Raw genomic sequence first — 24,870 nt, 5'->3', positions numbered from 1 at the left:
GAGCCATGCTCCATTGTAGATTGCATTATGTGGTGGCATATTTACAGTAGTGGCTACGTGATCACTTTGTGGCATACAGTGTTTCTTTTACATATTAAAATATGAATACATTTTACATTTGAAAGATACATATCAAGATCTGTATTATTTATTTTCTCATTGAGGAATTCCATAAGCACAAGGTCTGGAAATTTGACAAGTCCCAAATTCAGTATTTGTTGCTGATGTGATTAAAGAGCCCTGGAAGTACTACCGACAGCTTTGATGTCACTGGAATCACCTGACTGGTCAGCACATTCCACCCCTCCCCCTCCCCCTGTTCCCCCCCCCCCCCCCCCCCCCAAAAAAAATAAAATTACACCCTTCCAAAAGCAGCCTTCTTCATTAGTCTCAGTGGAAGGACAAACAACACATGAAAAGCACTATTCTTAAACAGGGGAGCACATCCATAAGGAATTTTTTTCAGAATTAAAAATGTAATGGATTTGGGATCAACCCCAGTTCTTTTTTCTGCACAGGACTTGCTGAGAGACAAGTGATGTTGGGGCTTCAGGCAAACAACCAGGCTGCTGACAAAGACATGGCCAGAGGTTACATTACCAGAGCAAGGTGTGGAAAATGACTGGACACGACCTGAGAAGATTGCTGTGTGTGAGAGTGGAGTGGAAAGCTGACAAAAGCTGCAAGTAGCACTGTAAGGGAAGGCAGGATGTGACAGGTGGTTAAGGAGAAGGTATGCAAGAAAGAACATCACAAGTAACAGGAATGGAATATAGAGACCTTTTGGTGACCAGAGTCTCACACAGTCAACAGTGCCTATGTAACTGTATCAGGGATACCACACAAATTGGTAATGGTACCAGAAATAACAAATGTGGGTACAAGCATACCCAAAAATGAACTGGTGTCTTTTGGGTACCTCTAACAAGAACAGCCACACTACAAAATCTGCTTGGCAAGCATTTATACTTACCGTTTATTGGCAACAAGTAGGACTTTCCCTGAGAGAGTTTCCCCCTCTTTAGCAAAGAGAGGTGTCTGAAGAAGGCAGCGTACTTGATACCAGTGAGTGAGAGGTTCTGTTGGTGCAGTGGACAACCAAACAGTTACCCTAAAACAAATGAGAAAAAAACATCTAGACTTTGTTTCCTGTCTTCTCCTTTCACAAGGTTATCACACTTCTTGTTAACTCTAGAAGGCATAATTTCTTTAATATGAAGGAATTACATTACAAACAAGGTCAGCATCAGTTAAAGGTCTAATTCTGGCATGTTTTGTATGAAAGATGCAATTTTTTCCTCTGTAGTTAGTATTTCATAGGAAGAAGAAAAAAGTACTTGCAGCGATCCTACAAATGCCACATCAAACCAGAAGGCCAGGCCATGGATTAGTCCAGACTGCATCATTTGGAAAACAAAAGGGATTTCCACTCTGCAGGAGAAAAAAACCAATACGCTACCAAAGTAATTTCCAAGAAGTACTAAGAATTCCACCAGAAACCTACGTTGTATTAATTTATGTATTTCCACTCTTATTCATCATTTTGTGTCTCAATTTTCCATATATTTAAAAAGATATGCTCTTTTTCACTGTGTCAGTAGAATTAACCAATGACACTGATTTAGGTGTTAGTTTTTTGTGTGCCTTATTTGATAGTAGAATCAAATATGCCACTACACAAGTGTTACTGCATCATTTGTTGCAACAGTGCAGACAGTTACAAATACAGGCGTTCAGTCTTTCCAATGAAAAATTTCCCATTCCCAGTGAAGGACCTGGATTTATTTTAAATACTATTTTAAATAGGAAAATGTTCCACTACAAATTTGACAAACAGAACTACTACTGGAACCAGAGGGAAAAACTGAGCTGCTTGAGCAGGAGCTGGAATATTTTCCCTTCCAAAAGAACTATTACTGGCTATGTAGTTAAACCCAAATCTCACCCACTCTTGCAGAAAAATATCATAAAATTAGCATTAAGGTATGAACATGTTAGTTCCAAGAACCACTGAAGGAAGTCAGCACTAGCCAGCTGAAACTGGAAAGCAATTCTCCAGCTGTTTCCTCCATCTTACAGCAATTCTTCTCTCTCACTAGACCATGTCATTTATACAATTAATTGAGAGTCATGTTGAAACAACAAGGATTCAGAGTTTCAGAGACAGCCTATGATGTTTTCCCCTTACAACAGTGTCTTGCAAGGACTTGAAGTACTCCCTCAAATTCTTCCATATGGTACATTTTATTTCACGTATGTGCTGAGAAGGAGGCTTCTCTGCTGTCATTCAGGGACACAGGGGATACAGGTTGGTTTATACAAAGACTTTCTGACTAAAGATTTGAAGGAGCTTTGGAGGGAAGTAAAGAGGTACAGCTGACTCCTATTAGACTGGAAAATGTTTTTTTTTTAAAAAAAAAGAATTAAGCAAGGCAGCTTGTGATGACACCGTTTGACAAGGTCTTTTAGGATGTCTATGCAGAAAACGAAAAATTGCCTTGTAACTAGATTTAAATGTGTCCCAATGTATAATGCTAAGAGGTAAACACTCTCCTTCAGAGCCCATTTTATCCCTTTCAGTAAGAAAATTTTGTGAACTCATCTCTGATGTTTCACAGGCTTACAAACAGGCTTCTCTGATAATACTAGACAAATCGTCACGCAGATGAATGCTCTGGTCCATTACGAGTAGCATACTAATCATACTGGCATGCCACCTTCCCTCCACACCTCTGAGCACTAAAGATCAACAGCCAGTTACAAAAAAGAAAGATTAAGACTAGGTTGTTGGTGGTGTCTGCTGACCTATGCAAATCTTCCTCAGTGGCTTCCATGAAGTTAATGGTGTACTTCACTGTCTGGGCCATCAGAATTCTCACATCAAAAGTATCCTATGGGGGTCAAAAAGAGAGAGTTGCAAGTGTTATCATTCTGTCTTGTCAGCATACAAACTTCTTTTCAGTTAAAAAAAACTGGGAAAAAAGACAAAAAATAAACTTATTTTAAATGTTTCATTTTTTATAGCATCCCTTAGAACACTGTTAGATTTTGCATTATTATCAGGATTAAATATATTTGATAGATTACGTACCTCTCAAAGACTGTTTTATTCATAGAATCATGGAATCATTTAGGTTGGAAAAGACCTTCAAGATTATCAAGTCCAACCATCAACTATGCCCACTAAACCATGTCCTGAAGTACCCCGTCCACTCACTTTTTGAATACCTCCAGGTGACTCAACTACTTCCCTGGGCAGCCTGTTCCAATGTTTGACAACCCTCTCGGTAAAATAATTTTTCCTAATATCTAACCTAAATCTCCCTTGCCGCAACTTGAGGCCATTTCCTCTTGTCCTGTCTCCAGCCACCTGAGAGAAGAGACCAACACCCACCTCACCACAACCCCCTTTCAGGTAGTTGTAGAGAGCGATAAGGTCTCCCCTCAGCCTCCTCTTTTCTAGACTAAACAGCCCCAGTTCCCTCAGCCGCTCCTTATAAGACCATTAAACCTAGAAACAATAAAATTTGTCTAGAAATTGATCACTTGTTAAAAAAAACCCAAAACAGTGGGTTGGTTTGGCTGGTTTGTTTGGTTTGGGTTTTTTTTGTTGTTTTTTGTTTCTTTGTTTTTTAAACTACACGTGTTTTGGTGTGCTTTTCTGCACTGCACAGTTGGGGAAGCTGAACGAAGACAGTATGGAAATACTTGAAAATTACATTACTAAGTATAGGAAGCAAAATTAATACAGATCTCCCTCTAGAAAAAAGTTAGAGGTAGTCACCAAATGAAAACTTTTCCCTTCATTTTTCTTTCTTTAATCACATGTACTAATCCTAATCTATCACTGTTTACAAGCTCTTTCGTAAGTAAAGCAAACTCTTCATGTAAAGGCTTCTATCATCCCCCCCTTCTGAGAACTAAAATCTATCTACAGAGTAAGGGGAAGCCAAGGAGATATGCGGTTGGTTTTTTTTTTTTTAAATAACAATTTAATGTGGCTTTTATTGGGCAATGCATTTCTGATCTCCAAGACAGGAAGAATTTCAGGGGAGACCCAGCCAAACCTGTACTTCATACAGGATGCAAGTATGTGCCACAGTCCTACAGATTACTCCATTCTCTAACTGAAAGCCAAAGAGCCAGCACTGAGAATGACCATGCTATAGTCCAAGATATGGCAGAAATTTATGAAGACAAGTGAGAGTTTTCTATTATCCATTTCAAGTACTAAAAGCAGTCGAGTGCAGAAGGTCACATGAGTAGTCTGATGGTCTTTCCAGACAGGTTTTAAGGTCTCCATACAACAGCAGCTACACTGCTATTGCTACTTAAACTAGTTAGCCTAAAGTTAGCCAAGATTTGTTGCAGGCAAATTTCTGAGAGCAAACCTTTTCATTGCACCTACACTGAAGCATTATGCTGGGGTGGGGGGTGGGAATTGTTTAGTTTTTTTCCCCAGAGAGGTGAGAAGGATTTCTCCCACACTCTCTCTAACTAGGTACCACCTAGACTTTTACTATAAAAGAACAGAGAACAGCAGGTGCTAGATCCAATTTACTAATTTACCTATTTAAAAAGGGTTGTTTCATAATATAGAAACCTGTTTGCTTGGCTGCTTTCTCTTTTAATTTGTGGATCAGAGATGGGACGGGAAAAATCAGGGTCAAGTCACTTGTTTAAGAGGCTGGAAACACTGACGGAAGCTAGTTGTATAGTAAGAAGAAAGTTGTTCACGTGCTGTGGCTTCCTAATGTGTGCATATCTCTAGACATCTGTTATTCATAGCAAAACCAGGAATATTACAGAGAGTAGTTAACCTTTGACAGCAGCTCTGTTCACACTTGCAGTTAGTTCCTGGCTGTCTACTTAACAGCCACAGAGCACTGTTAAACAAGGAGGCTACTGTACTTCTAAGATTTTGTGCAGGGAACAAGATAGGGAGAGAAGAAAACACAAAAAATAACCCCCAGACATACAAACCTACCACAATTGGTTGTTGCAAATATTCATCCACAGCTGCACTGCGCAGACTGGACAGATTGACCCCATAGAACCATTCTTGGTACCTAGAAGCAGTAACACATAAAATGTTTAGGGAAAAATGTTTTTTCTGGGTTCCAACCAGTCCCAGGCACAATAACTGTAAATGGCAGGTGAAGTGTGGCTAAGCACCTCTTTCCCTTTCTCCCATCTGCCAAGGGGCCAAATTGCAATCCTCCTTAGCTTCCTTTACGTTCCCCACAGACATCCTATACAGCACTGAGGTGACATGATCCCCTCAAACGGACATATGGAGACATTTCACACTACGCTTCTGAAAGAATCCAATGCTTCTGAAAGAATGCACACAGCAAGCAGAGAATAGGGAGAAGGGCTGAGGCACTCTTAAGCTACTTTTGTAATCTTGAGCTATTCCAGAATTGGGGGTGGACCTTGTATAAATCAAAATGGTGATGAGGACACCTGTATTACAGGTCTGTTCCTTTTTATTGACATTAAAAAGGAAAATAAAGGTTATCCTATACAAACAGAATGGGGAAAACCCCCTGTATTTTTATCTTACCAATTTATGCAAATGTGCATTTACTGTATCTTCAAGACTGTTTCTAGTACGAAATTTGAAATTAAAATATACATGCTTGCAGTAATCTTCCTCCTGCATATAACCCTCTTATCAACTTATAGAAAAGTTTAATAGGTATCTTTACTTCCAGATAACATAAACAAAAGGGGATGGAAAGGGGAAACGGCAAAGAAGCTCAGCTCCTTGTGATGGAAGTACCATCTAAATACAAAACCATGGTCAGGACTTCCAAGTCCTCAGAAGCACTTAAAAAGGGAAACCTTAAACATTTGCCCTCATTGTTACAACATTGTACAACTCCTAAGCTATTGTAACTTTTGTCAAAGTGGATGAGTTAGTCTAAACCAATCTGGCAATATCCCTTTAATACTGATAAATTCCGCATTACTAGTTCTGTGCTAATTGCATAGAGGAAAGATGCCCAGATGACTGCATGCCTTAAAGATATCTGAGAAGATATCTTCAAGGAAAATCTCAAATAAGCACAACAGAGGAAATCAGCTGACACCAGTAACTGCAAGTGATCTTTTACCCTTTTCCATATGTTTGCTGTACTGTATAATTGAGTTGCTTATTTATCACTGATGAGAAACAGACAAAACACACACTATTTTTAAGCACTCACTATATATTTATGCTTTGTATCTTTCTATCTTTGCAAGGTTTTCACCGACAAAGAGAGCAGTCTGCTCTTCTATGGTAGACTATACATTATCACAATTTCAGGAATGATTACTGGTAAATACAAATTAATATGCAACTCAAGCACAACAGTAAGCCAATCTATAGGCCTGAAGAGAAACAAAAAAAAACTTACACAGTCGCATAATCATTCCTACTCTACAGATCCAAGACAATAATTCTAAGTGCATGAGAAACATGTAGCCTTTCCTTTGTATAGCAGTAAACAGGCTAGGCTAGCTGCTGCATCTAATGTTAGAATACACAGCATGATTTTTGTGCAGGATTTTGAAGGTTTTTTTAAAGTCCTGGTACCTTTACCAGATGAAAGTTCAAATTGTAAATACAGATACTTCTTTCAGTCTTTTGCTCAAGTACTATCATCCAACCAAATCCAAACCAATATACAATCTCTAAGTCACAGGATATACATTTAGCTAAATAGGAAAGGATTTCTTACACACAAAACACATCTTCTGTTCCAAGTAACAAAGCTGGAGAATGAGTTAAAGTTGTTTCTTGAGGCCTGGAATTTGAAGCTTAGCAAATCACAGGCTGTCACCAACTAGTTCCTGATGGTTTCCTTTAAATGTCAAAAAAAGCCCTGAGAAAGTGCTTTGTCTGAAATAAGACTTTTATAGCTCTGGATCTATCAGGATATCCAGACCTTTTAATATTAAAACATGAATGTCCTAGAGTGGTGCAGAAGCAGAACTACTGCACTCTCACTGAGAACATTTTGATCCCGCATTTGGTTGAAGACATTAAAAGCACTAATTTGTTGGTCTTTAGAGCACTCAGTAACCTCAGGAGCATTTAATCCTCTTGCACAATCAATGTTCTGGGCATACATCCATGCAAAATGACAACTATGTGGACTGATAGGAGGACTGATACTACAGCCCTCTGCTCACAGGACATCAAGACAGCAATAAATTATACTGTAAGCACACAAACTATTTTGTCTAGGAATATGTCAGATAGAACCTGATACACAAGGATTATCATCAAGGGCAATTGTGTGACATTTCTGTGGTTAGTTTGGTTGAAACAGTCTCATAAAAAAATTACAAGTATGTAATAAAAAGATCTGCCAAAAATGGGAGACATCCTTTCGCAAAGATGGGCGGAGGACAGACTGCAGTATGCTGCCATATGATACCAACATGATTGCTATCATAACTGCAAAGTATTACTACAGTCTGTGATAATAATATCAATGACAAAAACATTCCTGGTGTAAAGAGAAATCAGTTACCAAAGCAGACTTGAAAAATCTGTTTTTCCCCTTTATGCAATTCTCTGAAAGCCTTGCAATGGTTGACAGATAATTCAGCTTATTAAATGTATGCCAGCTAAACACAAATGAAGTTCTCTTGTTTTTTATTTAGAATGCAGATGGTGTATTTTTGTTAACAAAATGTAAGAAACTAATCTAGCTGGACTATTCAGTCTCAACTGTACAATTCTTAAACAACAAAAGGTAGCAGAATTTTTCCCACCACCAATAACATTAACATATATGTCAGTCTTCATGGAGATACACATACATACACTTTATCTACCCCACAGGTATTCCACAGACATCTTACATTTATTACAAATGAAGATGAAGCATCCCAAGCAGTCTGAAATTAAATGCTTTCATATTGGCAGTAACATCCAGTCCTGTACAGACCTGGGAAAAAAAGCGCTATATTTCTGCTTCAAACTACTAAGTATGTATCTATTTTCTTTATTAAGTGATGAAGAATCTGCATCGTGGTACAATATTGTGCTTCACTCTTGTAATTTGTAGTCTAATATGTATCATTGACATATCATGTATATAGGCAAAAATAATAGAATCTTTGGGAAGAGGGACCAGAATGACAATGGAGATGCAAAAACTTATCAGAAGTTAGTTTTCCCTTCTTTTTCCAGTCTCTTAACATAGAAAAATACTGTAGCAGTATTTGTGATTGGAAACACATAATGCAAGCGTTTCATAACTAGCTCAACCTACACAGTGAGACAAAAGAACACAAACTGGCTGTATAAACTAACATTGCCAGGAAAGGATTCAGCATGTAAATTACTTGATTTTCTCTCACTCCTCTAATCACTATAGAAATAGTAAGATTTTTGTCATAGGTCTACTTCAGAGGCAGCCAGAAGAAACCTTGTAAGTGTGAGCAGTTATGGTGTAACCTGGGCATGGAAGAAAACTTTGTCTTTAATCTAGGATACCAACAAATAGGTTTGATGAAGACCACAATGTTGATATTCCACATTGCAAGCTGAAAGCACAGTTGAAAGACTGCATTTATAATCTTACAGAAGATTTAAAAATAGTCAACTGCAGAGTTCCACAGTACCTTTTATCCAAAACCTTTAAATAATAATCTGTAAGTGGCTAATTTATAAATTAACTGATCTGTATCACATGAGGGACTGGAGATGTTTGAAAATAAACCTGCCCTTTGCTGAATTGGAATCATCTCAATTTCTCCTCATTAAAATATCACTGAAAATGTTTTCTCCTATATAGAACACAGCAACAGCTCAACAATAGATAGTAGCAGTAGGACATTCCAAGGCAAAAATGAGTACAACTTCTAGTTAAAGCTGCATGAAAAATTTAGGTGGACAGAAAATAACTGCCAAACTGAAAATTGTTCAGGAGATGGGAATTGATACTTATTCTCTGGGAAGACTACCAAGGTATCTTTCCTGTGCTCATGCACCTGGGGATTCAAGCAATACAATGATCACCATCCGCAGCATACTATGCTGTGGTGTAGCAAAGGAAACACTAGCACGTGATTCACAGTCAACTCTTTTTCTACCAATGGAATGAATTTCTCTCAAAAATAGACCCAGTCAGCTCTAGCACTTCCTGAGAGATCCTTCAGACTTGCACAATAAACAGCATGACTGTAGGCCAGAGCAGAAGTGAACATAGAAAACATAAAAGCATTCTCTTCCAATGTTGACAGATAGTTTATGCTAAATCAAAGAACTGATTTATTTTTAACGTCTACTGAATCTTTGATAAAAATAAAACAACATATATAATCATTACCAAAAATTGGCTCTGGAGTAGTGTTCCATGTACAGCTGCTCATCAGAAAAAGGAGCCAAATGAATGTCACTGTAAGTTGGGAACATCATTCCTAGTAAACAAAAGATAATATAAAGTAGCAAGGCAAGTGTTCAGGAGGTGTTTGCACAATGCTCTTAAATACATGGCTTACTGTTAAGGTTGCCCTGCATGGAGTAAGAAGTTGGACTTGATGATCCCTGTGAGTCCCTTCCAGCTCAGGAAATTCTGCGATTCTATAGTCTCAAGACGTCTCTACAGGAACGTCTTCACTAGTGAGAAACCACTAGTTCAGAAGTAGCAATTGTCATACACTTCAGGTATCTTAACATTTGGTTTCATTAACATATGGGTTACTGAAATGTGAATACGCTAAAGCAGTTAGTAAAAAACCCAACCCAGAACAACTTACAGAACAGACCACAATACTTCATGATGTCCTAATAATTTTATGGTCCTGTGTCAAATATTTGAATTATTTAGCTTCCTTCAAATGAAGTGAAATGCTAGCTATTAAATACCTTCTCAACACTGTCCAGTGGAATTATAACACCTTCTTTGCTTACAGCTAACTTAATAAATATAACATCTGTGTGAAGGATTTACATTCAAGCTCAGACTTGATCTTGAATAAACTGCCGTATATGGTTTTGGTCAAATTTGGAGGAGCTGCTGTTAATGAATGAAGTAGTTCTATGCACTACATTCTTAAGACTTTTATCCAGGAAACTCTTTGCACTTCAGAGTAAATACTGAAAATTTTACAAACACAAAAATGTATGTTACACCTTTTTATTTTAACAGATGCTCAAGTTGAGAAATGGAATTTTATTTGCATGAAATGACAAATCAGTGACAGAGCAGGGAATGAAATCCTGATCTACTAGTTTGCAAGAATGCACTTTTATTAGGATCTTGCACTCTAATGGCTTGGGAAACCAGGGGAATTACATTCCATTATTTTCTGTGGACAGTACATCAGACTGCCTAGGAGCTTAAATGAAAGCCCTTGTATTCTATTGTGCATGTGTCAACGGAAGCAGGAAACAAAGCCTGGTCATTTTAAACTACTCTTGAGCATACTCCTTCATCCTTTTTTAATCTGGTATAAACCACAATGCATAGTTGAAGGGGAGGACAGGAAAAGGAGGGAAGAGAAAAAAAAGGAAACAGCTTTCCTTTTGTAAGTACTTCATGTAGGAAGAGTCCACAGGAATTTAAATAAAGAACACCCCACACTCACAAAATAGACATGCTTTTTAAAACTGGCTTTGGGGAAAATATTAACAAGTTTGCAGAGAATTTGTGACAGAAAGTTGCCAGACCTAACTGGTACTAAATATAAGCAGCTTACTCAAAATGTCACAATTTCAGCTCACTTCTTAGGCAATCATTAAGTTTTATAATCACCACAGAAGGTGATTCATCCCCACTGTACAAGTGAGCAATCAGAAAGTTTGGCACCTATCTTTAAACGCATTCACTCATTTAAAACTGAAAATAAGCTGCCTACTGATCAGTTTTCAGAAGCCCTCCTCTGAAACCAGGCTCTAAGAATCTAAACGGAAGACTTAAGACTGGGCTGACTTGAAAAATACTACCCAAATGTGCTTTCTAAGTTTGAAACGACTCAAAGTCATTAGCTCCCTGCACTGAAGCACAAATTTGGCCCATGCTTCAGAAACTTCCATGTTGCAGTAATTTTACTTGAGAAAGGTCTCTTACAAGTAAGTCTTTTAAAAAGAGACTTTATAGTTCATTTTCAGCAGTTCATGCAGAAAGGTTTATCATTCAGCAATTTGAGACTCAGATTTGCCTCTCAAAGAAGATTCCCATGAGGCGTGGAACTTACAGATTCCCTTCAAAATTCCTCCAAAGAGGAGGGATAAAATACAGAGCACTGAACACTGTGAATCTCTTACGTGTTACTCAAAAGGCAACATCCAAATATTAAGTAAGGTATTTGGGAGAAGCCCAATGAAAGGATGTCAAAACAATTTGAACTTCAGAGTTTTCCTACCAAAAAAAAGCTCATCATATTTGAGTGTTCTAGTCTCACCTACATTCTCCTGTCTGGCAGTTGAGGCTAGTGTGCCATCATTTATTGTAATAAGTTGCAACAGAGATGCAATCATAGTGTATACAGCTGCAGGTTAAGATTAAAACAAGCAGAACTCAGCAGTGCAACAGCATCATACTCAAAAGCTACTTCCACTGTGAAACAGCAAGAAGTCACAGCATAGTGTAATAGCAATGGTGGCTGCATCATTATATTAATTCCCCTGGGCCCCCTAGATGGTGGTGGTAGAGCTACAATGAGGGTATAAAACCAGACAATCCTGGACTACCAATTCAAGCCTTTTTTTCACCTTTTAGAAGCTTTTTATCTTCCTTTCTCTATGCAGGGGGTAACTGCAGTGACACACTCACCATTTGACTTCAACCATTTTTTGGAATGGAGGTAACTTTCCAACATCCTTTCATTGAACAGCATGTAACCCATCGGTTCAGAAATTACCACATCAACATTCTCAGGCAGGGAGATCTCCTCAATTTTTCCAGCCAGAACAGTGATCTTGTCTGAAAGGTTGTTGCTTCTCACCAACAGCTGGAAGAAAAACAAAAGCACACAGGAAGTGTTGACTCCTTCGATTAGCAGAATTTATATCAGAGATCTTTAATTAGCATTAAACTTCCTATAGTGTAAACCAACTACCTCAGTCTGTTAATCAACATAAAATGGAAAAGTCACATATTTTTTCCTTGCTACACCAAAATTTCTAATGAGTGGGGCTCACTGGAGCAAAGTTAAAGAAATTCATCGTGTGGAACCAGCAAGTGACCATGCAAGTACTGTTCTCCTGGAAGAAATAACTATAATCAATATCTATGGGAAAAAGTATCCATCTATCTACGGGGCGGGGGGGCGGGGGGGGGGAGTATCCATCTATCTATGGGGAAAAAGTATCCATCTATCTATGGGGAAAAAGTATCCATCTATCTATGGGGAAAAATATTGGGTATTTTAATTCAATATAGAAGATTACAAAGAAAGGGTCTTCCTAATTCTCCAAATTTTGAAAAATACTGTTGTTGAGTGAGTTATAGTCATGAAACGATGAAGAAACTCAGGAGCTGAAAAGTATGCAGTGAGTAATTTTTAAGTGTAAATGGAGCATAGCACTATATTCACATAAACACATTCAAATGGGCCACTACTTAGAGCCAGGATACTGGAGATTTATCCACTTCTGTGGGCATAGTGAACCTCATAGCAAAATGTTTAATGAACAGAAGAAATGGAGCTAATTTTTTTGTTCAATACAGCAAGTTATTAAGAAAAAGAACAACCTTTTCAAAGCCTCTAATATATCTAGACATAGATGTGTATCCTATTTAGCTGTACTGTACTCAGACATACGGGGAAGTATCTGAGCTTCTTATGTTTAAATAACGAGTAGAATCTAGGTTCTTCTGGCACAAACTTATAAAGAAGCAATTATTTCACACTAATCCAAGGTGTCTCCTAGGAGATTCTAGAAAATGAAGCATCCTTTGCAACAGCACAGTAGGCGATTTATATTGATGTCCTGAGATACCAGGAAAAACAAGTATATGCAATCCAGTAAGTGATAGAAAACTCCCTCACAGATACACTTGCACTGGTGTAATGGTAGCATCAATAGAAGTGCATAATTACTTCAGCAAACCTTTTCCAAAACAGACAGGACCTTAGGGAACACTGATGAAACTTATGACTCATTTTACTACAGAAAGAGACTAATGTTATTAGCTAATTCACTGAAATGTGAATATGCTAAAGCAGTTAGTAAAAAACCCAACCCAGAACCACTTACAGAACAGACAACAATACTTGATGAAGTCCTAATAGTTTTATGGTCCTGTATCAAATATTTTAATTACTTAGCTTCCTTCAAATGAAGTGAAATGCTAGCTATTAAATACCTTCTCAACACTGTCCAGTGGAATTATAGCACCTTCTTTGCTTATAGCTAACCTAATAAATATAACATCTATGCAAAGGATTTGCATTAAAGCTTTAAAGAGTGAAACAATTAATGATTTTCAGTCATAACCTACCAATATAAACTACCTGCTAATATGACAATAAAACTACTAAGCAAAAAAATAATTGTACACTAACATGCTATCAATTAGGTAAACAACATTGCTGCTTCTTTTACTGCAAGTGTTTGTACCCATTTCTAAGAATAGGTTGACAGATTTTGTTTTAAAAGTTTTTTAGACCATAGACTACGTGAGCAGACACATGATGTGATTTCATTTTGGAAATGAAATTACCATTTTGCTCACAGGTGAATTCTGATTCGAAAAATAATTAACTGCCAAATAACAGCTCAGCAGCAGCATGGATGTACAAAGGCAAGATGCTTAAATCATTTCAGGCCCTCACAGATTGCAACAGATAACTCACCTAGTTGGCTAGAGGGCAGCAGAACATTACAATATCTCTCTCACATGCAGCAGAGATGCTTATGTTATGAAAAATTTTATTTTTACTGGAAATACGAGCATGGAGACAAATAGAAAAGGTTTTCCATTGCTATTCCTTATTATTATTATTACACAACTTAAAAAAAATCATCAATATTTATTTGCTTTCCTACACTTAGATAAAATCCAAAGAAAATTCAAATGCTGTTGGTACTTATCCTCTCCTTTAGAGTGTAGCTATGAATTGGGAAGCTAAAGTTCCCTGTGCTTTTGGCCTTCTGAAGCTTAAAACAGATAAAAAATAAAAATGGCATTTTAAAAAGGAACTTGGCTGATGTCAGGTTTTGGCCACAGAGTCTCAGGGAACAGCAACCTCTGCTTATTCACACAAGATTCTTCTCAATGTCCCACCAATATGCTCTAACAGTGGTTGGAAGAATCAAGGCAATTCTGCATCTGCCAAAATCTGTCTGTGTACCAGGACTGTCAGGAAGCCAATGAATGCCAGTTTAAGCAACTATTTCTACATGTATATCTGAGACAGACTAGATTAAGACATTGATTTATTTCAGGGAGAAAGATCACTTGTCTTATGGCAGCTATTTTTTTTGGCAATTTTTACTACGGTTTAATTACTTGACAGTTCTTATCTAGCTGGATTGGTGGCAATGAAAAACGAATCTGGAAAGTTTTAAAAATTTAAGTTTTTTTAAATTATTTCTTAAACACAAAGATTATTTTTCTGAAACTGAAACATACTGTGCATTGACAAACTGTGACTAGTGGCTCATTATCACAGGAACAGAAGTAAAAATCAATTAACTGATATTAAATTTTGGAGAGCTACAGTCTCCCACAAATTCCATGCATCTCTTTTGTACAAGAGGAAGATTCTACAGAAGTAACAGAAATAGTTTACAACATATACAGAACAAAAGTGTATTATATCAAATGCATGTAAAATACTGTTAACTTCTACTCCCAGGCAATATTAGTTCACAAGTGAGTTTTAAAAATAAATAAAAAACTTTGAGAAGGCTATAAGCTAACATCTATAAACTAACTCTTTATCCCAACTACCTCCATCTTGTTTGAACTGACCCTATTTTTGACAGGTTTATTAAGTTAATTCACCCTCTGCAACACCTTCATGAATTGTGTGTTTTATACATAGAAAGTTATTTATGCCATCATCAATATGACTTGCTACTCCGGAAGAAATATTGGCCATGTCATTTAAAAATATGCCTTACGGAACCTATTTCTTCATCTCTTACACCGAAATCCCCAACCTTCATCTTGACAGCTTACTGTTTTTACTAATCTAAGTTGAAGCTTCTTTTTTAACTATTAGTGATTTTTGTGCCTTTTAAAAAAAATATCTTACTGGCAAATGAAGAACAAGCAACTAAGTGTGATGAGAGTAGAGCTTTTTGACTCAGTGCCTTTGGGAACCAATAGCAAATCTGTGGCAAAAGAAGAGGAGGTATATCTGAGTGGGTGTGTTGACAATGTTCTCACCATGCATACAGTATTTCACAAATTCGTGTAATCACCAAGTTATGGTCAGCACAGTGTGTCTGTAGGACTGAAGTAGTTTCAATATTTCATAGCTTTAGAGGAAAAAAAATCCAGGGAAAAAAAAATTCCAGCCAGTATCTTATTTTGTCAGTGACTGAAAGGAATGTGTTGTTTTCAACAGCTGCACTCTCTCATGATTCTCCTGGTTTTCAGAAGACTTTGAAAGCAGGGCAAGATTACAGTGATGGAGGATTAAATTGATACCTTAAACTAAAATACAAACAGTTAAATTTGTACCTGGTCTATGCGCTCACTTCAAATGAGTTGCATCAGTCTGCCACCAGATGTGGCCATGTTGTTGTTCTGGCTATTTTTTCATTTACCTTTTTTCATGCAGCATTCATTAAAATTAAATGCTCGAAAGTCTTTGGTAAAATAGCAAGGGTTTGTTTGACAAAAAAACCAGATCAAAACTGATGTCTCTAATACATACAGGTAAGGAGAAACTTCTTAACATACATCTCTCCTCATGAAAGGTCCAGTTTTATATCCAGACACAGCAGATCTCTCACCCCATGAAACAGAGACACAAAACCAGGCCCAACTGTTCCGTAAGCCTGATAATCGATGTCATGGATCATATAAAGCAATGAATAATTCAAGCCTTTTCCATATGACTTTCCCCAGAAATATCATGAAACACTATTTACATTTTGACACCAGGATCCATCTCTAATGAAAATCAAGAGTCTGTTTTCCCTGGAAACCAAACAAAACTACAAAATTCCTCATGGAACAAAAAAACCCCAAAAAAATTTACTCTCCAAGTACTTCCAAAGTTGGCAAACAGATCAAAGTATTTCACACAGACTTAAAAGATAATCTGTGCAAGCAGTGCTATATGAACCCTGCCAAAACAGTAAACATCATGACAGCATCCTTAATACTGAAATACAAATAGTCCAATGGCTGTAATTAAACTTATTAACATACTAAATGCTGGGGGTTACAGAGAAAACAGAATAATTTCTTCCCAGTAAACAGAAGTCTTGGAGGACTCAGGTAGGGGAAAACATATATATTTGCTAACAACATGCCTTTGTGCAACACTTCAAAAAACCCAAACAGAAATACAAAGTTAATTTGACATACACATTCTCTGTGATTTTTCAAAAGTAAACATCAAGACTCACAGATGGCCCTTCCAAGCCACTGAGCAAAAACGTGACTGAGCGTTTAATTGGCTGTAATCATCAATTGTCATAGAGAAGAGTACAGTTATACAGTTCCAAAAGACAGTCAAATCAGTAGAGTCAGTCTATCAGGAAGCTTTATACAAGTCCACCTGCTCAGATTTTAAACCTCAGCAGCAGCTGCATTTATCCAAGACTGTAAGTAACTTTTCCTCATTCTTCTGCTCTGGTGTGGGGTCCCTCCCATGGGAGACAGTCCTTCATGAACTGTTCCAGCATGGGTCCTTTCTGCGGGCTACCATCCTTCAGTCAGAGACTGCTCCAGTGTGGGCTTTCCCATGGAGTTACAGCCATCTTGGGGGGCATCCCCCTGCTCCAGAGTGGGGTCCTCCCTGGGCTGCAGGTGGGCATCTGCTCCCCTCCATGGGCTGGGGAGGGACAGCCTGCCATCTCACCACAGGCTGCAGGGGAATCCCCTCCTCCCCTGCTCCTCCTCTCCCTCCTTCTTCACTAATCTCAGTATCTGCAGAGGGGTTCCCTTCACATTCCAATACCCCTCCCCACTGCAGGTTCCCCTTCTTAAATCTGTTATCCCAGAGATGCTGCCACTGCTGCTGATAGGCTCAGACTTGGCCAGAGGCAGGTCCAGCTTGAAGCTGGGAAACTTCTTGCAGCTTCTTACAGAAGCCACCCCCACAGCCCCCTCCCCTGCTACCAAAACCCCACCACACAAACCCAAAACACTGACCTTGCCTAACAGGAGCTCTCAGGCATAATTACACTTATATCAGAACTTAAAATATATGGCAACATACTGCAAATGTTTTATTTTCTTTTTTTTCATAGAAGCAAGGTATGGTTTGGGTTGGAAGGGACCTGTAAAGGTCATCTGGTCCAACCCCACCATGCAATGATTAAGGACATCTTCAACTAGATCAGGTTGCTCAGAGCCCCATCCAACCTGACCTTGAATGTTTCCAAGGACGGGGCATCTACAACTTCCCTGGACAACCTGTTCCAGTGTTTAACTACCCTCATTGTAAAAAATTCTTCCTTATATCTAGTCTGAATCTACCCTCCTTTAGTTTTTAGTGTGCATTATCACCATACCCTATTAACCCCACCACACACAGCATCTGACATACCAGATGAGACAGCAGACAATTTACCACATAATTAAATACAGTTAAAGGATTTTAATCTAAATAACAGAAAACACAAACAGGTGCAGGTTATTTGTTTATTGCGCAGAAGATAGTAAGCTGCACATAAGCATCATCTAAACACTACATAGCAAGCAACTGCAAACATTACGGTGCTTGAGACAGAATCTTTGCAAGACAGCCCCCAGTGCACATCAAATGCTTTTCTAAATTCCAATATGTGTCTTGCAGGCAAACTGAGTCTACCCACACATGAGCACTCTCCTAGGAGTCATAACACAGTCCACTCAAGGTTAATTGTCTTTCATTAAGTTAATTCCCTCATGTTTGGCTATTGCAACAGATTAAATAGCAGTCTTACATTTAACAACTCACTATTCATGTCTCATATCATGACAGACAGACAAGCATTTTACCAGAAGTAACTATTTTTACTTTTAATAATCCCATCACTAGCTGACCTCCACAATACAATCACATTTTCCTCATGCATAGTAGCTCTTCCTTTCAGTTTATCCAAGTGCTCTACTTACATGTTTTTCCCAGTCTGTTAACATGAATGTTTCCCCTTGGTCCTATATAAGCTGCTTAGAATCACATCTCCTGTTTAGACAAAACTACCAGCACCAGTCACTTTCAGCCTTATTTCTTCTGCTCCCCACCATTTTTTTTGGCAAAGGATTTACTGCTATAGTGAAATCAGCAGATTGAGATCACACATCTCATGCACACACCACTGAAGAGCACTGGCTATCATTCACTTTACACAATTTCCTCCCTGTTACAAACTGGTTTGTTAGGTAAGATCTATTTCAAACTTCTTTCTTTACCATGGACTGCACGTGGCAGGAGCCAGCAGCCAGCAGTTGTATATCCAAAACATGGAGTCACAAAACAGAAGAAAAACTGGTGCAGATGAAGGTTCACAGGGTTTCTCTCTCCTCTGCTGAAGTTTTTGAAACAGGAAAAAAAGATGGCAGGTAAGCCTTGGATACACAAATGCCAGGCAGAAACTATTGTCTGTGTTAGTAAAAAATGAATATCCAATAGGTAGACCAGACTGACATTTAAGTAAACAAAAGGTGACAATAATATTCAGAACTCCTTTAAATGGTATTATTTTCAGTGCAGGGAAACAGCAAAGTACTGGAGGGGGGAATAAATATTACAGTCCTTACACTGTAATAATGAGTTGCATTTTAAAATTATATAAATTACAAATTAATCTTTAGTTTTAGTTTAAATGCAAATAGAACTTGCCTAATGTAAACCTGTATGAGCTTCACTGGAATTCTGTCAAACATATAGACAACCAGACAACCATAACAAAGAGGGTCAGGTCTGTCTAGCTTTTCAGAACAGCTTAATGAGGCCATGGAACAAAACAGAAGTGCAAGCATATTGCAAACCAATGAAAAAGCCACCCAACTACTACACAGAACACAGTGACACAGAAATGAGAGATTCTCCAGTGAAAATCTAAAATGAGTGACTAAGAAACAGCCAGTATGTTTCCTAGTAAAGCAGTTGCTATGAATTTTCCCTCCAACACATTTTTCAGATATTCTACCATTGCACATCTGTATACAGTGCAGAATTTTCAACACTGTCAAAGAGACATCTGATTTCTGGTAACTGCATTGTAGTGCTAAATTTTTAATACCATTCTTTAAAAATAAACCTCCAACTATAGAGAGAAAGTTACTGTAAACCTAGCAAATCTTTCAGTAACAAGTATTACAGCATTAGTTTGTATTGTTCAAATATAATTTCCCTTCAGTCAGTAGTTTATTGTATTGGTTTTAAGTGTTTTGTATTAAAATAGAAAAAAAATTAAAAAGGAACAAGCCTTGTTAATCTCACATTCAACATAATTACACATATCTGAAACAGATGAAAAATACAATAAATCCATACAGAAATGAGAGAAGAAATGGATGGAAAGTAATGCTTTTCTCATAATCCAAATACCTGACAAACCATACCAATGAAATCCCACTGTGGAATATTAAGAAATGACAAATAGTATACCTAAGGCTAAGCATATTTATGCTGAATAAGCTTAAATTCTTTAAACATTATTTGTTAACAGATCAGCTGATCTGCAATACCTTTCATGAGTGAACAAGTTTTCACAATAAATTATGACTACAGAAGTCCATTATATTTCTTATGAAAACTGAGTCCTGTTTGGGGAAGCAGAAGGAGGAGAAAATGACCAAAAACCTATGAATTATCAAACTGAGACTCTGACATTTTAGCCAGTATAACCCAGTATTTACAGCTGCTTAAGGTTCTTTACTTCTCTTTATTAATAAAAGGTCCTTTACTCCTCTTTATCAATCATAGTTTTAAGCAGTTTAGTATTTCATCCACCCCAGGAGAAAAGCAATTTAATTTCTAAAACCAATGGATTAATGCTATTTCTCTATAAGTTGCCAGATATATAACTCACATTTATATTGCATCAAAAAATACACAATATTTGATACACAACAGATGCAGCATGTCCTGTTTCACAACTAGTCATTTTGCTTACTTCTGGCTGGAGTGAAGTTCAAACCTGTGACCAAAATGGCGTACATTATACTCACTACTACACATTATTCTACTACTAGGAAAAGCAAGTTCTCTTTTGTTCTTTTTATTATGCTTTCATAAATAAAACTTCTGTCTATCATGAAACAAAGACATTGCACAAAATAGTATGTTTACAAAATCCTATGTGAAATAAAAACCACCCTCCACTCTGAAAGATACCTTCCATATATTAACATTCTTATGCTTCTGATAGGTCTGACAAAATGACAGATATCAGAAAAAAAAATCCCTTTAATTACAAAGAATCTTTCTAATTATTCAAATTTTAATAAGAAAATAGAAATGTGCTTTCAGTACGTATATGCAAAGTTAGGCTAGTACATCCTCTCCAGTTCCAAAAGTAGCATACCCATAATAAGAAAATATTTGTCAACCGCAACACAAATAAGGCAGAAGTAGAAAATGATTGTATGAAACACTCTTCCTCAATACATAAGTTAATGCAAAATGTATATGGGGAGATTCTGGAATCCTGTATTTAAGCTGGAATGAAAAATACAAATAATTTCTACATTAATAACTACTTCTATCTGGAGAGAAATAAAAATGTCCAATATCCACATTTTCTTCTTTAAGACCAGATTATCTCGATTTCCAATAACAATGCATTTCCTTCACAATGTTACAGTTGACAATTGGTGTTTGCCAGCCTTCACCAAGAGCAAGGCTGGACTGCTGTATCAGGACATACAGGAGGAACTTTCACTGAACCACTGCATACTCATTGTGTGGACTTAGAGGTACTATGGACTCCTAAAGCTGCTTATGAACATTTGTGTTCCTGATTAGTAAAGCAAAAAGAAAAATTAACATCTAGATATTGCAAACTTTTTCTAGATATGGGATGAAAAACCCTCTGCCACTTTTCACCCTCTTCCACATTAAAACTATTTTAAAAACTCAGCTATAGGTGATCAGTGTTGACAAAATTTATGACAATAATGCTCACACTTCTCCCCACACATTCTGATGTTCACCTAAACAAGCAGAGACTGTGAGAAAAAACATGGAGATTTTTGCTGTTGCTGGCCTTTAGGATTAGCACTTTTTAGGAAGTGAACGTCTAAGCCATTTAGTTACCAATACCACTCTGAGTGTTTAATTTTTTTTTTTTAATTGTATGAAAATGCCTAGTAAAAACAATGCCTGGAAAAATATGTTTTAAAACCAAGTGCATTCTTTGGACATGTCCTTTTTGAACCATAAGAACAGTTTCATAAGAAGGTTGAAAGACCTAACTGATCACACTTAGCAGGAAAATAACTCAACTGTCTGATCACCCAGATGTCCAAGAGTCTCAGAAAAAAATACTCAAATGTTTTTGCATAGAACCCATGAAAACACTACCTGCTTTAATTTTCCCTTCCAAATGTAAAAAGTTCAGTCACAGTTAATGACTGTTCACCGATTTTCACAGAAACAATAATCATATGGTTTATTTATTTGACACATTAGAACCTTCAAAAATTACCTTCCAAAAAGTGTTGCCCAATACAGACCTGACTTCTCAGAAAAATAACACTGAAGCCTTCAACATTAGCCTTTTTGAGGCACAGTTCCAGATCTCTTAACATTTTCACTCTACACCATTCTAACACTTGGATCAGGTGAAAAACACTTACCTCCGCATATTTTGCCATTGAACTGGCTTCAACTGCATAGACTCTTCTAGCTCCGGCCTGCACTGCAAAAAATGAAAGGATTCCTGATCCACAGCCAACATCTAGGACCACCTTGAAAGCAAAAGGCAGACCAAAAGAAACAAAATAATCAAAAAGTCACTTCCTGACACCTCTTTTAAGTAACTACGTTTTCATAGCTCTACCCTGCATTTAGTGAGCCTGGCATTACACAAACATATTACTAATTTCACTTGAAAAAGTGAAAAACTTGTTAATGAAGAGTTTAAATGCCCCTATTCTTTGTTTTAGCAGCAGCAGTGTATTTTTAGTCTAAGTCTGTGGATTGTTTTCATGTGTGAATACAGGGTTATGGTTTGAAGGAAATAGATTTTTGTAACAAAGTTTCTTTAGGATAAAAATTTGGAAAACGAGTGTAGTCTGAATACAGTGGGGAGGGACATAAGACATGACAATGGTAATTCCTTGACGGACTACAGAATTGTGTCTTTCTGAATGAAAAGTCACTCCAATGTGGAAGTATCTTAGATAAAACCAGACTCTGTATCTTTGTTCAAATATTGGTTCTGCTTGCTGACGTTCGTATTAGACCTTTAATTGCACTGCTTGATGTGGTGACTCTCAAAGGCCCTCAGTTAAACATAAATCCCAAAGCCTCATTTTCTCCATCAGTCAGGTGGCTCACTTGTTGCAAGCCAAAATGGTGACTGAAATGTTTCAAAGGATCAAATTTTTTGTTTCAATGTATAGTGTAATGCGAATCCAGAGGCTGCTGCAATGGTCCAGACAAGCCTCTCGTTGCTAGCTTTGTGCTGTTGTACAGGTCACTCAACACTGCCGCAGAGGCATAAGTACCCAGAAAGAAAGGCTAACTGCCAGAGAAGTGGTTAAGATGATGTGACTGATGTGATCTGTGATGCAAAGCCCACTTTTATACTGCTCAACAGTATTAGGCTAATACCAGTACCTTGCTTCCTCTGGATTTTAATACCAGGTTTGAGAAAAATCTCACAGAACAGATTCAGATTCCTCCTATAGGTTTGTGCTTGACTGAAAACAAGGAGCTACAGTTTTCCTGTCCCTGTGGCTGAAATTCTCATTAGATTTTGATGCAAGATATGAAATTCTCAAGCCCATTAGGTGATTTAAGACACTTGGAAATGGAACCTCCTAAGATTTCAACCATGAAACTTAGATACAGCCATGACCCAATCTCAAGAGCAGAGACACTTAAATATAATACAGATTCAGAGTAATACTACAGCTTAGTATACCAGCTACCCCTGTTCTTTACTGCTTCTCTGCCCCAACTTCTATATGATGCACGTTGCTTACCAACCTTTAAAACCTTTAAAAATTACCAGCCTTTAAAAACACAAAGAAAAAATTTTGTGCATTCAAACAGAATAGTTTTAACAGAAGAATAATCTCTTAGAATGAAGGGCACATTCCATTCCCCAAAAGTTACTCTACATGACGTTTAGGTTATGTATTAAAGAATGCAGTCTAACACACATGGCCTGAATTTGTTGCAGATAATATGAATCTGTGTTACAGAAGTACTCCACTGCAAAATAAATTAACATTGCTTCTGATATTGCACATAATCTCAAGTTTGGCATAGAAGCCAGAACCTTGCCTTTAATAATTTCCTTTCCTGGTGGAAGATTTTATTAAGCTTATTTTTTTTATATCACAGATGACAGGCTGTTACAGATCCAGTTTTGTTTCCATGCTTTGGCAGGTGTTTAGAATATGCTCCTATGCCCAGATGAACCAGCTCTTCGGAACGGCAAGTGACAGTAAGTATCAGTATAAGCAGGAGGGAGATGACGACAAATCAAGGGCAATTTCATCGAACCACAGGTCTGACAAAGTTTGGTAGGCTATTTATCAATACCCAACGGGAATCACAATACAATAATACTTTCTCTCTCTGCATATGTTGAAAGCATAAGGAAGAGTCAACTGTTCAAGTTCCATGTGAAAAATCCAATGGAGAATTATGGCTTTTTCTACCAGACCTAATTCTGATGCCATTTCTTACACTACACCTATGTCTACCTCAGTAGGTGGTATGGCTGTATGGGAACAATTTTTCCTGGATGATTTACTAAGACTAACTCTAGTCGGATTTTCTGCTAGCTTAGTCCAGTTTAGTTTCATCCAAAATTAATACAACTTGCTTACTCTGAGACCACTCCACAATGTGAACTGAAGCACCCTGAGTGGCCATGGTAGAAACTCACTTCAGAAGCTCACTCCTGACCCACATTAAAACTCTAATGAAGACACAAATGAGCACCACAAACTGAAGCAGCTGACAGAGGTAGCATTTGTCCAGTAATTAGTGAAGCAAGGGGAAAACGAGCTGAGAAATTGTGTGTGACAGTCTGGGAATTGCTGGAGGCTGTACAACCAGGCACAGGCACACCCTGTAAGACCTGTAAGACTTGCTAGATCAACAGCCCTTGGCACACCAGAGACTTTGATCCAGGACAGAACTTGTAAGGGAGGATGTTGCTGTGTTGGTGCTGGGCTGCATGGAATGGCTGATGGCTGGAGTGCAGCCAGCAGAGGTCAAAGAAAGGCCATTTTTAAGACAACATTTGGGGAACTGTCCAGTTTTGATCTCAGCACAAGACAGACACTGACATATTGCAGCAAGTACCACGGAGGTTCACCAAGATAATTAGAGAGCTGGAGGACACGAGAGGCTTGACAGAAATCGGTTTGTTTAATTTTAACAAGAGGAGACAGGCTAACGGGAGAGCTTACTGCTGTCTTCATCTGCCTAATGGGAGTTCAGTGAAAACTGAAACAGACTTTTCTTGAAGGAGACACACAGTGGTAAGACAAAAGGCAACAGACACAAGTCATTGGACAAGAAATTCTGAGAGACATAGTAAAACTTTTTCACTGTGAG

General features: G+C 37.7%; 1 protein-coding gene across 1 annotated transcript in view; it reads right to left on the bottom strand.

Moving 5' to 3' along the window:
• The window catches only part of LOC126036468 (histone-arginine methyltransferase CARM1-like), an 86,677-nt gene that overhangs the window by 6,000 nt on the left and 55,807 nt on the right, over positions 1-24,870 (bottom strand). The window contains exons 5-11 of the mRNA XM_049796267.1: positions 21,927-22,037; positions 11,781-11,958; positions 9,333-9,423; positions 4,988-5,069; positions 2,806-2,891; positions 1,342-1,431; positions 974-1,111 (exon numbers count right to left, since the gene is read on the bottom strand). Coding sequence (XP_049652224.1) covers positions 974-1,111; positions 1,342-1,431; positions 2,806-2,891; positions 4,988-5,069; positions 9,333-9,423; positions 11,781-11,958; positions 21,927-22,037 — 776 coding nt within the window. The remainder of the gene's footprint in view (positions 1-973; positions 1,112-1,341; positions 1,432-2,805; positions 2,892-4,987; positions 5,070-9,332; positions 9,424-11,780; positions 11,959-21,926; positions 22,038-24,870) is intronic.

Source organism: Accipiter gentilis, chromosome Z (genome assembly GCF_929443795.1).
Source record: "Accipiter gentilis chromosome Z, bAccGen1.1, whole genome shotgun sequence".
In the NCBI taxonomy this organism is placed as follows: domain Eukaryota; kingdom Metazoa; phylum Chordata; class Aves; order Accipitriformes; family Accipitridae; genus Astur; species Astur gentilis.
The sequence above is the reverse complement of the archived record's forward strand: the minus strand, read 5'-3'. Positions and strand labels throughout refer to the sequence as shown.